At 46.2% G+C, this 16,486-nt stretch overlaps 1 protein-coding gene across 3 annotated transcripts in view; it reads left to right on the top strand.

The window, feature by feature from the left end:
• Positions 1-16,486, top strand: part of CDH13 (cadherin 13) — a 1,035,770-nt gene that overhangs the window by 546,780 nt on the left and 472,504 nt on the right. For all 3 annotated transcript variants that reach the window (XM_007452531.1, XM_007452530.1, XM_007452529.1), the window contains one exon: positions 1,588-1,740. Coding sequence is in view for 2 of the 3 variants with exons in the window: in XM_007452530.1 (XP_007452592.1) it covers positions 1,588-1,740 (153 nt within the window). In the remaining variant the exon portion in view is untranslated. The remainder of the gene's footprint in view (positions 1-1,587; positions 1,741-16,486) is intronic.

The following is a 16,486-nucleotide window of genomic DNA, read 5'->3' as shown; positions in this document are numbered from 1 at the left end:
ATATGCTGAGGCTGTTGACCTCACGGAGCTTCCAAGCAGTGGGGCTAATGTCAGTTGAATTCAATCGAGTCAAGCAGTGACTAAAAATTCTTTTCATCAGAAGATACCACATACCTTACTTTTAGTCTTGCTTTGGATGATATTTTCTGTTAATTAAAAAAAATGCAAACAGAGGTAACTGGTGTTTAATCAAAATTCTCAGTGTGTTTTAATAAAGAATATTTTAAATCAGAAAAAAACTGTACTGCCCTATGGACTGCGTCATGCTCTTACTCCACTGGTCCTGGCAGAGGAGGCTTGCCATGAGGCTCACGCTGCCTTAGGCACCACTGCCACCTGGTGGCACACGTCAGAATTGCAGGCATGGCACCCACAGAAATGCCGCCACCACACCTCTTCCTGATTCCACCAGAAGCCACATTTCTGGTTCAGCCACCTAAATGGCTCCAGGCTCAGTTGACTATATTCCAATAGGTGCCTGTTTACTTGTAAATGGATGACAGCCAGATCAGTATTAGCTTTCTTTTATCTGTTGTTCTGAATGTCTATTGTGTTAGTGACCTTTATAGTGTTATAATCAAATTAATGTCTGCAGATGTTGATGATAAAGTGATATTAAATATACATGAATGCTTGTTAGAACTCTAGAACTAACGTATGCAAATTATGATTTTCTCTTTAGTTGGATACTTTCAGATGACATCAAAACTTGCCCCCTAGTTACCTCTCAACCTCACCTCTCCTCAAACCATTCTGGAATTTTCAAGCCTCTCTCACCTGCCTGCTGCCTGTCTATGCTGTTCCCTCTGCCTGGAACTGCCTTCCTATATCTTTACCTTTTGAATTTATTCTTTAAATGTCAGATCAAGGCTGACCACCTATAGGGAATTCTCTTAAAGTGAATTCATCAATGACGGTGTTGCATAGCAGTGCCCCTAGGGAGATGGAAGATGGCTTCTGAATCCCATCCTTGTTTCTTTAGTAACTGTGACCGTGGCAAGCTTGCATAATCTCCCTGAGTCTCATTGATTTCATTCATTAAGTATGAATAATAACGTTCCCTGCCCCCAGCATTGTTGTCAGAGTTTTCTAAAGTGTGTGTAAAATTCCTTCTCAGCACCATGCCTAGTACCTGGTAGCAACAAGGGCATAGGTGGCGCTGTTGATGACTACATACATGTAGATACCTAGAACCCTGATTAATGCCTGCCCAGTATAGGACTGTCAAATGTTTTCCATTGCTTATTTGGTCTTACTTGCAGAAAAAAAGCCTGTTTCCTGGGAGTTAAAAATAATAGAAATGTCCAACCTTGAACTTCATGAAGTTACTTCCCTCTTAGATTCATCAATATACGTCACCCCAGGGCTGGTAAGCTTCCCCGGCTGAAAGCCACAAAGATTTGCATATTAGGATGAAAGGTGTTAAATAGTGATGCTATTTTTGGTGATGCTGCTTTAGTCAAGTTCATCCAGCACCTCTGCATTGGCATCTGTGATTAGTGGATTGGTCACTGAGGTGTGTTTGTACTGTGCTTTCTCTGTGTTTTCCGGCCAGAGTCTTAAATGTTGCTCTGTTTCTCTGACCAGGTAGTCGATAGTGACAGACCGGAAGGGTCCAAGTTCCGGCTCACTGGAAAGGGAGTGGATCAAGAGCCTAAAGGAATTTTCAGAATCAATGAGAACACAGGTAGCGTCTCCGTGACACGGAACTTGGACAGAGAAACGATCGCTACCTATCAAGTGAGTACCCCTGCCCCCCACCCAGTGCCCACCCCCCATGCAGAGATGTGCCTTTCAAAGACTGCTTCCCTCCCACTGAGCTCATTATTTCTGTGCTTCATCAAACCCTCAAACCTGGGGCTGTGCAGCTTTAAGTGTGTCTCTGTGGAAGCCAAGTGGCATTGAACCCTGACACAGCATCAGTGGGGGCCCCTATCTCATCAACAGAGCCCCCCAGGTCTGCGCGAGACTTTGGGCACTAAAAACCAAGAAGGGGGACCCTGGGGGGATCTCAGAGGAGGTCAGAAACCTTACATTAACATTGGCTTTCCAGAAACCAGCTTGATAATGAAGAGCTGTAAAAAGTATAAAACCTTGGACCTGATCATTCTACTTTTAGAAAGCCATCTTAAGGAAATAGGGAGGAATTTAGTTAGATTTTTGTACAACGGTGATATAGCAGGACACAATCCTTAAAATGGAAACAGTGGCGAAATATTCAGCAATATATAATGGTTAACTTATGGTACAGTTTTGCAAAAGGAAGTTTTCTACAACCATTTAAAGTATTTTTGAAGAAGTGCTAGTTATATGGGAGATTTTCAAGATATTGAATATATGGAAACAGACGCACCAGCACATATGGTGTCTCCTCATTACAGATGCAGTGTTTACACATATCACGACGGGTCTGTTTGTGAAGAAGCATTGATAGAGGAAAAATCAAAGTGTTGGTGGTTGTATTTTGCGGTGTTGATTTTTTTTTTTCTGATTTTTCTATAATGTACTTGCTTCTCTTTTATGTGGAGAAACAAAAGGCTATTTGTAAAAGGGTAGTTTCAGAAGTTGACACCTGTTCAAGATTCGGAGACCAGAGTAGTTGAACACAGATATTGGGGTGAGCATTAAATCTCATATAGGCTCCAGGTCTGTCCCATCCCCTCTCTACGACACCCCCAAGAGCCCTATCTCACAGCCTCTGTTAAGGACCCAAGCCTCTGAGGGCAGTAAGCTCATTTTTCAAGAAATGGGACGGGATTCCCAGCCATTTTCGGGGAAAGCCCTCTGTGGGATGCAGCGCACTGAGCTAGAAGCAGGCACTTGGGAGCAAGGCCCAGTCAACAGAGTTTGCTTTCCATCACCATTGCTCGTCACTCGCGCATTTCCCTGGATCTGGCTCTGGGGGGTGGCGGCCAGTTTCTAGGAGTGGACTTGGCATCTCTGGATTTCTTCGTCAAAACACCGTGTAAGAACATCCCAATCTCACTTCAACAAAATTACTTCCTCTTCCCTAAAAAAACCTCCATATTCTTCCTTTTCTGCAGACAGAGGGTGGAGGGACATTGCATTGGAAAGTCAAGTGCTCTGGCTGGGAAATGGGTACCCTGGGTCTAGCCTCCTCTGTCACCATGAGATACTGACCTCGGGAAGACCAAGTAAGCACTGGTCCTCAGGATTCCACCCATAAAATGCAGATAACACGTGCCTAGCTACCAGCTGGATTGCTGTGAGTTTCCAGTGAGGAGAAGATAGAAGAGGGCGTTAGAGGCATTAAAATACTAGACAAATACAGGGCAGTGGGTGAGGAAAGGCCCATCCAGCCTCATGCTGAACGGTGTGTTCCAGGGTCCCGGGTCCTGGGAGGACCTCCGTCTCAGGGACTTTGCCAAAAGGCAGATGCTGTGAGCATCTGCAGGGGGTGCCATCTGTCAGAGGACGCCAAAGGGTGACCAGTGTGCATCCTCAGCGAACCCCCGGCAGGGAATCTGGTTGTTGTAGAAATTGAATGTTGGCACCCTCAGAAGTTCCCAGGTCCAGCTGGACTTGAAGGTGACCACAGGTGACCTGGCAGCTGTCAGTGTCCAGGTGCTGTGGATAAGCCAGCTGCAGACCATGGGTAGATGCCCTCTACTTTTTCCCTGACTGTGATAGGAATATCTCTTAATTTTCAGACACCAGGAGCTAAAGATACGATGCATTTCATAATTTCATAGCATGGTGATTAAGACCTCTGGGGTTAGCAAGTTGCCGTTCAAGTCTCAGCACCGCCGTTTACTGTGCTGTTTTTATCTTGGGCGACCCACTTACCCTCTCTGAGGAGTTTTGATTCTCCTCTACAAAGTGGGGATAGTACCAGCATCTCTAAGGACTGTATACAATGAAATAAAGTTATTTTCGCAAATTCTTAGCACAATGCCCAGCACCCAGTGAGCATTCAGTAAATCAGAGCTGCTCTTTTTCATTTTTTTGCTGAAAAAGATTTAAAATTTTTGGTTAAGTTCCACAAGATTTTAACATCAGTTTCCTACCTTCGACCGTGAGAAGGTTGACATCTACCACAGACTCATGGTTTTTCCTTCTATCCTGACAGGAACTGAACTTCATAGCATTTGCTGCCCCTCTTTTAAGTAAAGAGAGAGATTCCTGGAGGAAGCTGAGCTCTAGAATTACCTAGGAAACTTAAGAGGGTACAAGATAAAGAATAAAGGAGCAGAAGGCTTCTTGGGAGTGTTCTGTAGCCTGGAAATAGGACTAGCGTGAATCAGAGAAAGTGGAAAAAACTGGTTGCCAGGAGTGAGAACTGGTAAATGAGAGGCTGAGAGATGCCTTTTTGGGGTGACTCCGTAGGAACTATTTTAAGAGCTGAACAAGAGTTTGGATGCATGCATGGCTAATTGATCCCCTCTGATGTGTGTGGGACCCAAAGGTGGTTTAAAACTTCGTCACCCTTTTGGGAGTCCTTCAACATTCAGAGAGAGATTTCTGGGCTCCATAAACCAGGGCCCACCTCAGAGTGAACATTCTCCTTAGATGGCAATGACCTTGATCTCCAGGGACCATGAGGGGAAGATGCCTTGGGGCAGTTACAGCGGGAAGAACTCAAACACCAACATTCAGGGACTCACAGGGAGTGGGAGTGAGGAGAGGCCTTTGGTCCATCAGGTGGCTTGGTTTTGATGTTGCCAAAGATACCAGTCAGAGATTTTCTTTGAGGAGAATTTTTGATTCATGAAGTGTCCCTTTCCTCTGGCTTCCGAAAGCTGAATGCAGGGCTGTCAGGTACAGCTGTGCAGGGATTTTACTGCCTAAGGGGGATGGCTGAGGGATGAGAAAGGCCTCACCCAGCCCCCAGTTTACTCGCCAAAAGCTGGACTGCAGTTCAGGGCTGTGTCCACAGGGAGAGGGTGGCCCCTTTCTAATGCTCACAAAGGTATCAGAGGGCAGGGTTGAGTAGAAAACCCCATGATTTTTTTTTTTTTTTTTTTTTTTCCTTGCGTTATGCGGGCCTCTCACTGTTGTGGCCTCTCCCATTTGCGGAGCACAGGCTCCGGACGCGCAGGCTCAGCGGCCATGGCTCACGGGCCCAGCCGCTCCGCGGCATGTGGGATCTTCCCGAAACGGGGCACGAACCCGCGTCTCCTGCATCGGCAGGCGGACTCTCAAGCACTGCGCCACCAGGGAAGCCCCCCCATGATTTTTTTATTTTCAACTTGGGTCACTTTTATTTTTATGTAAATGATAATAGTGATTAATATCAACGGCTCTGGGGTCAGAAAATTGTTGTTCAAGTCTCAGCACTGCTGCTTACTGAGCTGTGTGATCCTGGGCAACCCACTTACCCTCTCTGATCTTGTGATTCTCATCCATAAAACAGGGATCGTACTAGCACCTTTAATGCTTGTGTTGAGTTGGCTGAGAAGTTCATTTGGGTTTTTCCATAAGGTGTTACAGAAAAACCCGAACGAACTTTTTGGCCAGTCCAATAAAAGATGAAATGACTAGTTTTTGCTAACTAATAGTTGCTAAACAGCTAGTAAAATAGAGTCTGGTCTGTAGCATAGAGCATCTCATATTTTTCCTTAAAGTGAGGCCATGTAGTATGTAGCAGTTACAAACATAACTTTGCATGTAGCCATGCTGGCTGAATTAAAAGCACAGCTTTTATGGACTAGCTATGGGAACTTGGGCAGGGTATCTGCCTTGATTTTATCATCCGTGACATGGGGACAATAATAATACTGATCTCATAGGATTTAATGGACTAAATGAGTTAATGCGTGTCAAGCGTTTGGAACAGTACCAGGGACGTGGTAAGCCCCTTACAGCCTTATCACATGAGTGAGAATTAGTGAGGGGAAAGGCAAGGGAGGTAAACAAAAACTGGTGGTGGCCCAGCCTTCCCATCTCAAGCATGAACTTCTCTTAAATAATCGTGAGTTTATTTGTGGTTTCATAATGTACTCCATAGCACATCGATTGATTCATCAATTCATTCATTCTTAATATATTTGATTGAGGACCTGCAGGATGAGGAATATAATGGGAAATAAGACCCACCAGGTTCCCTGCCCTCACGGAGCTTTCATTTTAATGCCTAGGCTTTGTTTCAAAATAAACGGATTTAAGTTCCTCGCCACTGTGTACAGGTGACATGCCGGGGAGTTGTGCCGTGTTCGTTGTTCGTCTTGGTTTACCCGTGGCGCAGGACCACATGTGCCCAGTGGAGAGGCTGCTGGGGCTTGGTGGGCACACAGCGTCTGAAAGGAGTAGCAGGGCTACAGCAGCCAAGCGGCGGCCTGGCCTGAGCCGCTCTCCACCAGCCTTGCGAGGACCCACTTTCTAATGCCGGGTCCCCCATGCCTCTCTCTCTTCAATTTAGTCTTTTTCCTGTTTTCTTCGTGTCCCTGCTGAGGAAGCCCCCTACCTATTACTCTCTGTTTGGTTCTGCTATTTCTGGATTTAATGAGGACTGGGTTCCTGCCTTCTCAATATACTTTGGGCACAAGAAAGTGGCAAATCCACTTCATTTCAAGCACCTATTTAGAAATGATTTACTGTCTTAGTGCAGTTAGATCCATCTTGTCCGTGGTGGGCATTGTGGTTGGCTGCAGATCTGCTTCTTCCAAGAGCAGAATCCTGGGTCTCCAATTCCCACATTTTACTTTCCCCTCTTGCAAGTGTAAAAAGCAGAGAGCACGTGGGTGAATTCTGTTGTTGTTGTTTTTAAAGGTAAGTGCTATTCACATGCAAGTTCATGCTATGGTGCTAGCATTTTCCAAATCCAGCAAGAAAGCATTGTGAACTAAGCCTCAGAGATTTGCACGAAAAGAAATAGTCCGAGGTGAATTTGTCCTTGAGCCCCTGAATTTGTATCATCATTAAAGTTACTGTTTATTGAACTCTGCGTGGCTGATGTGCTAAACAAGTCATATACGTTGTCTTACTTAATCCATTTCGCACAAGAGATTTCAGAACTAGGTGTTAACACCATTTTATAGACAAGCAAATAACTGTTGAATAACTTTTTCAAGGTCTCCCAGCTGGTGTGTGTTGAATCTGGGATCCTTATCTGTTTCTCTTCACCTCTAAAGCCCTGAATTATCAATTACTAAGAAAGACTTCTTCCTATTTTACCTCCAACTAGACTCTGATGTCTAATCTGCCATTTCTTAGGCCTCTTTCCCAGGAACTCTACTTATTGGAAGGGGATTTGACTCGCTGGACGATCTGTTTCTTCTTAGATATTGTCCTTTTTCAAGGCCCACGGCCACCTGCCCACTCTCCCTGCTGCAGCCCCCAAAGGGCTTCCCATGCTTCTGACCCGAAGTGGCACCTGGCAAAATAATTTAGCTCTTGCAGTATTGGAAGCTGACATATTAATGCAAAGCCTCCTGAAATATTACTCATTATTATGCATTTTGCCAGCGTTTGAGTGATTTGTGAACTCTTCACTGGAATAAAGTACTGTAAATGATTCATGAATGACCAAGTTTATGAAATTCTATAAAAATATTAGCAGGTGGTAATGATTCACTCACACTGTGACTATAATCTGCTGGCTGCAAATTTGTCAATATGGGAGGACAGGAGTGGAGGGGGAGACAGAGTCTGTCTGTTAGGCGGGTGGGGGGTTGGCGTTGGGCCCAGCGGGGGGTGAGAGGTGAAACAGGAAACAGGACCTTGGTAGTGGGCAGGTGTCACGGGCAGGATACCTTTGCCCTGCTCCATTGTCCACCTTGGGAGATGCACCAAGCACTGGGGATGTCACAGTTGGATGGGAAAAGAGGGGAGCACTTGGAACGAGAACAAGAACTGACATTTACTGAGCACCTGTTAAATCCCCAAGAACTCTCTAGACCTCCACATTCACAAGCTTTATTATCTTGTCCTTACTGACTTGTTAGCTGAGGGCCAAAGTGGTTCCCAAGATATATTATTGTTTAATGTGGGTGTGAACATTTATTGAACACTTACAACGTGCCAAGGCTCTGTGCTAGATACCTAAGTGATGATCTCATTTAATGTTTATAAAGGTGAGCTTGATGAGGTTATCATTCTCAGTTGTAGAACTGGTAAAGGGAACCATCTGTGTTCTTGGTCTTAGAACTCGAGTAGGATTTCACTGTGTCCTTCTGAAAATGTGCTCACATTTTCTGGGATACAACTTGCTCTCCTTTGAGCCAATTTCTGGATAAGTTTTGACTTTATGGCTAAGAGTATTACTGTGAATTTGGAATACACCAGACGGGCAAAGGGTATCTATCCTTGCTCCTGTGTTTCCCTTCATTTGTGGCTCCGCCCCAATGCTAACACATATGACAATTTAGCAGAAAGTACATTAAAATGAAAAATGCTGCTGTCACGTGGAAGTATGTGTGTCATAACGTTAGCAATCATAAGCCAATTGGGAGATGTAGATTTACTCAGATTAGAGAGTTATAACAATGTCCATGTTGCACATGGATGGTGCACACATTACCTTGATAGAATTGCGCTGCCCTTGATAATACTTGTACTTGGAAATCCTCCTTCAGCCCTCAGTTTTGGGGACAAGCTAATTCTTTCTTCATCCTCCAGTCTGATCTTCCCCATGGCTGTCTTTCTTAGCTGTGATTCCTCCAACTAACGTGCAAAGAAAAGGGTTTATTGTAGGGTACAGATGGCTTATAGAATTGCCAAAGAGACCCAACAACCTGGTTTACATGTAAAACGATCAGAAACAGGGGTGCCACAGGAAATACCCAGCCATATATGATAAGATTCTAGTGCAAGGGTTCTCAACCTCAGTACTACTGACATTTAGGGCTGGATAATGCTTTATTATGGGGGCTGGCCTTGGGCATCCCAGGGTGTTTAGAAGTGCACCTGGCCTCTAGCCACTAGATGCCAGCAGTATCCCCCAATCCCAGTCATGACAATCATCCAGATACTGCCAGTTGTCCCATGGAGGCAAAATTGCCCCCAGCTGAGAACCACTGTTCTAGAGGGGTCATCATCACTGCCACCTCCTCCTATCACCCTGCTCCTACGATGCTCAGAGCTGGGTGGTAGCAGCTCTGCCTTGGCTGCCCTGAAATGCTGGGTGACTCTGATCCCATGCTTTCCGGAACCTCCAGTCCCCAAAGCAGAGCCACTGCCTGTGTCTCTCACTTCCCTCACTGAGTCTCATGATGAGATATGTTCAGGGAAGACCCTGTATCATAGGAAGGACTCCAGCTGAGCTAGCAAGGGACCTGGGGCGGGGGCTGTCACCTTCAGGGTCAGCCATGCCATCTGGGATATAACTTGCTCTGGATGGGTTATACGGTACAATTTATTGCAGGTGAGAGGCAGTCAGTGATGAGGATGGCTAGCCGAGAGCCAGTGACCAGTCCTTGCCTGGAGCGTGTGGCTTCACCCCTACGATCTCGTCTCAACATTTTGGTCCTGTCGATCAATAAGACATATGGCCTAGGAAAGCGTCCTAACTGGGAGGAGACAGAGGACTTGGGTTAAAAGTTTAGGCTTTGGAATCAGACCTACTGAGGGTAGACAGACCCTGCTAACCGAGGAACCATATGAAATTGCCATTTTTATAGTTGAAAAAAGGGTAGATAGCGGCCATTTCATGGTTTGTCCTGGTACTGTATCACCTTTGGCAAGTTATTTTCTTCTCGACCTGTTTTCTCATCTTTAGAATGAGGGTGAGGCTGCAGGACCATCTCCCCGTGGTGCTGTAGGTGGTGAGCGAGCTGTGTAAGAATGGCGCTCCACACGACCACTTACTGAGCGTTCCAGAACTGGAAGCCATCACTTCATGTACCAGTTTCATAGTTGAAGCTCCCTGCAGGGGAAATAGAGGTGAAGCAGGTGCTAGGCATCCAGCGAGCAGTTCAATGGTTGAATGTCAGTAACACCGTGTGTTTGTCCAGAGAAGGCAATCATCCAAATGGGCGGTTTTCAAAGCTCGGCCCCCCCCAGGCCAGCAGCAGCGTCTGGGAACTTGTTAGAAATGCAAATTCTCAGGCCCCACGTTGGGCCTAACAAGCCCTCCAGGTGGTTCTGATGCTGGCAGACGTTTGAGAACCCCAGGTCTAAATACACTAAGTGTTAACTTCAGGGCAGCTGGCTTGATTCATTAATTTGCCTCAGTGAAGGTGGCCTTTGAGCCATTTCCATTACAGTGCTGCTGGAGTCATAGGTTTCTGCCTGAAAGGTGCTTATTTCTCCAGGTGCCCTGGTACGCCATGTGAAAGGCCTCTCAATCCAATCCATACTCTTCAAATGTGCCTTTGTTTTTGTTTCGTTAATGGCCCCTGAGAGCCAGGCAAATTTGTCCCAAGCCTCTTTGCTCTTTCTTCTCTAGACTTTGGATGACTGTTAAATACCATGTTACTGAGTCTTGGCTTATTTCTCAGACCAACCTTTTAGGCCAGAGATGAAAGTGTCTTCAGAAGATTTGAGCCAGTTCAGGCAAAAATAATTCCGGATAGGAGGAAGCTGGCCCTGGGCTCAGCAGAGCCAGCTTTTCTGCCATCTTAGATCTGTACGCTTGAGTAAGTTATCTGTGGTTCTCAAACTTTTCTGCACTTTAAAAAAATCACCTGGGGAGCTTTCAAAACCCCCTAATGCCCAAGCTGTACTCCAAACCAATTAGATCAGAATGTGTTGGAGTGGGACCAAACCTCAGTCCATTGATCAAACTCTCCAGGTGTTTCCACTGTGAAGCCAAGTTTGAGAACCACTGAGTTAATATAATTCATTGATGCCCCAGTTTATTCATCACTAGGATTGCGGTTAATGACACCAACCAGGTGGATTTGTTGTGAATGTCAAATGAGATATACAGGTAGGAGTTCCTAACACACAATAGCAGAGGATCAAAGATATTATCTCCCCTCAGTCAAACGCTTCACTCAGTGAATATCTGACACAGACTCCTTTCTGATGTCTCTTTGGAGACAAGCGCTAAAAAAATTGAAATGCAGAGAAACACAATTTGATAAATAAGTAAACGGACTGTTTCCTGACTCACTTTAGAAAAAAATAATTCAGGACTTGCTCGCCTTTCCCGATTGGCTCTTCATGTTTCCAGGCGCCTCATTTTGCAACCTGGGCTTATCTGCCAGGTGCACCTGGTGAAACTGAGGCATGAAGAGGTTAAACGACACCGCTGCAGCAGCCACATACATGGATTAGACCACCACGTTGCTCCTGACTGATTACTTATTTGGTTCACTAAGCAAAGCTGCTTCTCACTCAGGGCTATGGAAACATATTTTCTAAACTTCATTAGCACCAACTCCTCAGAAGAGGTTCAACTTGAATCTTGGCAGGTGGGAGAACCCCACATTCCTCCTCAGCTTTCTCCTCCCCTCACCTCCCAGGCATCCGGCCCACAGTCTGGACCTACCAAACGTTCATGGCATGAATAAATGTGTGATGATCAATTTTTCTTTTTTTGTGTGTTCTTTTGTTTTCGTTATCTAACTATAACCAAATCTTTTTCCTCGTAGCTTTTTTTCAAATGACTTGGTGGCTTTTTTTTTTGCCCAAGGTGCTGAAGAACCACAAAATATCAGGACTGCAAGAGCCTTTAGACCCATTTTATCTAACCTGCTAAATTTATAAGTAAGAGCAAGTTCAATAATTGACAAATGGTTTTGACCCTCAGTACTGAAACAAAAATGCTGCTGCTATTTTGTTGTCCTTCCAAAACAGGCACGGTGGCCACCCCCTCTGGGACTAGATCCTGCAAACAGATAAGACACCCATTCTAGCTTCCACCCCCCACTCTCCATCTGTTTGCATCATCAGTAGGCATACGGGGTTGGTTTCGGTTTTTTCACGTTTTGTAGAAATGAGCTGGGGAGGGAAGGAAGGAGGGGTTTGTCGGGAGCCGGGACGAGGAGGGGGGAGGAGCCGAAGAGAAGGTGAAGATGGGCTGTCCTCCTCCTCTGGCCCCTTAAAGTGAGCTTGACACTCTGGGGTTAGAGGGCAGAAAATGATGGAAATTATTTTTTTTATGAGATACTTGGCAAAACTGGAGGACCAGAAGCTGATTAAACCAATGGCAAAAGACCGGGTAAGATTCCAGGTTCAAGCACTACAGCTGTGAGGCCAAGTGACAAAGGATGACAGTTCTAAAGCAGGCCATCCCCCTGCCCAGAGACTCCTGCAGCACCTTGGCACGGGAAGGGTCAGTAACTAGGGGGTGGATCACCATGGCGAAGCTCCCCCGAGTGGCCCAGATGAAGGAGGAAGAAGCTGACACTGATCGGGGGCACTTGTGAAGTCAGCTTTGGGTTTCCCAGGACGTACCTGGAGTGACGTTGTGATGGGGGCTAAGTTCCCTCTGAGCAGGTGGAAACCCAGAGTCCCGTGATGGGGAAAAAGTGCACAAGTGACCCATGTCCTCACTGAGTCTGTGGAGCTACCGACCTCCAGGTCACCCACCTCAGTTCTGGCCAGCCCCCTGCTTAAAGTTTAATTGAAACAGACTGCATCAATTAGAGATTGGAAATGGAGTGAACCTGTGAGCAAAATCCCGGGATCAAAAGAGTGTGGAAGAGCCTGCTCTTCTGCCAGCTGAGGCTTCTCTTCCAGCCAAGAGAAGTGTATGAAAGTGGACAGCACTTACGGAGAGGCGACCTGGGACTGCCAAAACGTTGTGCACACACGAAGGCCAGCTTGCACTCAGCAGCCCCGTCAAGCATATTTCAGATCAACTGCAAGATTTATTGACTCAGCCGACATGGATGGGATGCCTAACTCACGCCAGCCATTGGTTCAATTTACTGGGGATAGAGCAGCAAATCACCAGCAAGTTTCTGCTTCATGGAACTCTGTCAATATCCAGACATTAGTGGGTATGTAACATATCAGGTGGTTATACATGCTGGGAATAAAAATGGGGCAGATAAAAGATGCAGAGAGTGATGGAAGCAGCTGCGTGGTCCAGGCAGGCCTCACCTGGAGTTGACATTTGCAGGGAGGCCTGATGGAAGGTCTGAGGGCAAGAATGCTGTCGTTCCCTCTCGGGTATCCTTGACATCAGGGGTTCTCATCCAGGGTGACTGTGCCCCCCCCCCCAGGGGACATCTGGCAATGCCTGGTGACATTTTTGGTTGCCCCAACTTGGTGCTACTGGCATCTAGTGGGTCGAGGTGGGAGATGTTACTCAACCTCCTAGAAGGCACAGGACAGACCCCATGTGTCATGCTTTGCAGGCACCAGCATGGGGCTGGCCTCTTAGAGGATCTGGTTTGTTCATCAGGCTTGAATAGACAAGAGGTCTGTTCATTTCTAGGGCACAACAGCACGGGATACTGTCCCTGTCCTTATAAAGCTCTTGGTCTAGTTGGGGATGATGATTTGTAACAAGACACCTACACCACCATGGGACAAGGGCAGGGCCAGGAACAACCTTACAGAGCGTGACCATCAAAGCAAGTGACGAAGAATGAGGAGGAGTGTTAGCCAGGGGACGGGAGAGGGCAGGGCAGGAGAGTGTTCCGGAGAGAGGGGGCAAAAGAGCTTAAGCTGCTCTGGAGAAGTGGGACAGTGACTCCTGAGGGAAATAGGAAATGGGCTGGACTAGCGAGGAAGGGGGGACCGAATGCGGAGGAATGAGCTTAGACGTAATAGCCCTTGGTGACGGGCAGACGTTAGAGTATTTCAGGCTGAAGAGTGACACGACCAGATTTGAATTTTGCACAGACCGCTCTGCTTGCCAGTGGAGGACAGTGAGAGACAGCGAGTCCTGTCCCTGGGTCTCTGAAGCCAGAGTGGCACAAATCAGATAAATGACGTCCTCTCCCGGAAGACCTGCGTGGTGAATTCAAACTCATGGTGAAGATATTAAATATACCTTTGGGTGAAATAAGTAGCAAGTATTGGGGGACCTGGTCCCACCAGGGCTTGCAGAGTAGGGTAAGGAGCTTGGATTTTATTCTAAGGATGCCTAGGAGGGCTTTAAGCAAGGGAGTGACATCCAATTTGCATTCCAGGAGGATAAGATTTATTCAAGAAAGTCAACAATGACATTCAAATTGCCATGAAATAGAAATTAATTCAAAAATGCATTCATTTGTTGAGAACCCACTACCTAGCAGGCACTGCGAGAGAGAGATAAAAGATAAACCCTGCCTTCCCCGAGCTCAGCCTTCAAGTTCCCTTCTAGACAGTAAACCAGAAAACTTCTCCTTATTCTAAATCTATGGATGGAGGGGTGGGGAATGCTTTATGTGTTTGCCTGGTCCTTCCCATTTAGTTTGGCTCAATCTCCAGGCCAAGAGAGCATTCCCTGTTAAAATTCCAAGCTTTTAGTTCTTTCTTCATTGTGAGTTTATCAGTGGGCTATCTCAAAATTGTTTATTAAACACAGTTGGCTGGAGCTGTTAGCCTTTGATTTGTTTGATTGACAGCTGTTTTAGGATCTTTATTATGAAGAAGGCTTATCTTGTTCTTGCAATAAGGCGTTATGTGGCAAAAGATCATTTCCATATTAATTTTCTTTCCTCTGAAGGTATGGATATTTGCATAATGGACTCCTTTAAGCAAAGTCCATGTTTCTGGTACCATGTTGGAAAGATGACATGCTTGCTAAAGGAGCTTGATTGTGTTCTGTCATTTGTAGATGCTCATTCCCTGCCTGCAGCTGGGGTCAAACTGAGCCTTGGTCGGTGTGCCAGACCAGGCACTCCAAAGGTGGGATAAAGTGAAAGACAGGAGAGAAGGCATCCTCATTAATGATGGCTTAGCAGGTCAGACATTAATGGATCCAAGACTAGGTTGACCATGTTTGACAATGAGAAGTCGGGAGGAGAGCCCTGTGTCCTTCCGAAGTGGATCATAGCCTCCTGGCTTGGGGTGCGCGTTGAGTCCATGGCTAACACCTGGGGGACCGCACGGGTAAAGGTGGTAGACCCAAGGTGGAGGTCTTCAACAGCTGGTCATAAAGGCTCAGAAGCCTGGGGGACTGGCGTTTCACAATTGGTAATGCGTTTTCTATTCCTTTCGAGTTTGTTTTGTTTTGTTTTTGTTTTTGTTTTAACACCTTTCTTGGAGTACAATTGCTTTACAGTGGTGTGTTAGTTTCTGCTTTATAACAAAGTGAATCAGCTATATGTATACATATATCCCCATATGTCCTCCCTCTTGCGTCTCCGTCCCCCCCTCCCTATCCCACCCCTCCAGGTGGCCACAAAGCCCCGAGCTGATCTCCCCGTGCGATGCAGCTGCTTCCCACGAGCTCTCTATTTCACACTCGGTAGTGTATATATGTCCATGCCACTCTCTCACTTGATCCCAGCTTAGCCTTCCCCCTCCCCATGTCCTCAATTCCATTCTCTATGTCTGCGTCTTTATTCCTGTCCTGCCCCTGGGTTCCTCAGAACCTTTTTTTTTTTTTTTAGATTCCATATATATGCGTTAGCATACGGTATTTGTTTTTCTCTTTCTGACTTACTTCACTCTGTTTGACAGACTCTAAGTCCATCCACCTCAGTACAAATAACTCAATTTCGTTCCTTTTTATGGCTGAGTAATATTCCATTGTATATACGGGCCACATCTTCTTCATCCATTCCTCTGTCAATGGACACTCATGTTGCTTCCAAGTCCCTGCTGGAGAAAAGGGAATCCTTTTGAGTCTTTAATGCAGAGCCTAATCCTGAACTCTACGTCACCTTAGTTCCTGTTTAGTGTTTCTTACTTTCTTTTATGTGAGGCTCTCTGTTAATTACCAGAAGTATTTAGTCTCTGCCCGTCTACAGTAAAAGTCTGATGACCTCTGAACTAGATGGGCCCTCTTGGCCCTTAGGAATTGGCAGCTCCATAGTCCTTTGACAACCTGAGAGCAGTTTTTGAGACCATAGTCAGTCCTGAAAGGGAGCTTATACATTTCCCTTTTCTGGAGATTTCCAAGGAAAGGCTAAATTTGTGGGGATGCTGTCAGGCTCAGAGGTGAACTAACTCCACTGGGACAGGCTCCCCAGAGGCATTTTCATGGAGATGCAGTGAACCCCACTTCTAGATCAAGGGCAGGGGCTGCCTGAGTGTGTCTGCACTCCGCTTCCTGAATAAATTAAATAGTGGTTGGAAAAGGCTTTGCAAAGGGAGAATGACCGTGCAGATGTTGTGTATAAGACGAAGCTTATCCTTGCTTCCCTTTCCTGGCAAGTTTCCCTTTGGAGCATCGCATTGCTCAGGGGGGCTCGAGGCAGGCTGGGGCTGTCCAGCCCATGGGCTGCACCTGAGGCCAACTCTTACTCTCTAAGTAACAGAATAAGCACCACCACGGTGATGCTGAGACTGTCACTTTGGGGGTTCACTCTGCCCTCACTACCCTGGCATTGACTCAGTGTGTTAGGTAACCAGTGTTAGTTTCCTGTCTCTGCCATAACAAATGATCACAAGCTTGGTGGCTTAAAACAACACAGATCTGTTACCTTCCAGTTCTTGAGGTGAGAAGTCAAATAGGGGTCTCCCTGGGCTAAAATCAAGG

The sequence above is a fragment of the Lipotes vexillifer genome, unplaced genomic scaffold (genome assembly GCF_000442215.2).
Source record: "Lipotes vexillifer unplaced genomic scaffold, Lipotes_vexillifer_v1.1 scaffold443, whole genome shotgun sequence".
Taxonomy (NCBI): Eukaryota; Metazoa; Chordata; class Mammalia; order Artiodactyla; family Lipotidae; genus Lipotes; species Lipotes vexillifer.
Note: the sequence above shows the minus strand (reverse complement) of the source record. Positions and strands in the feature narration are given on the sequence as shown.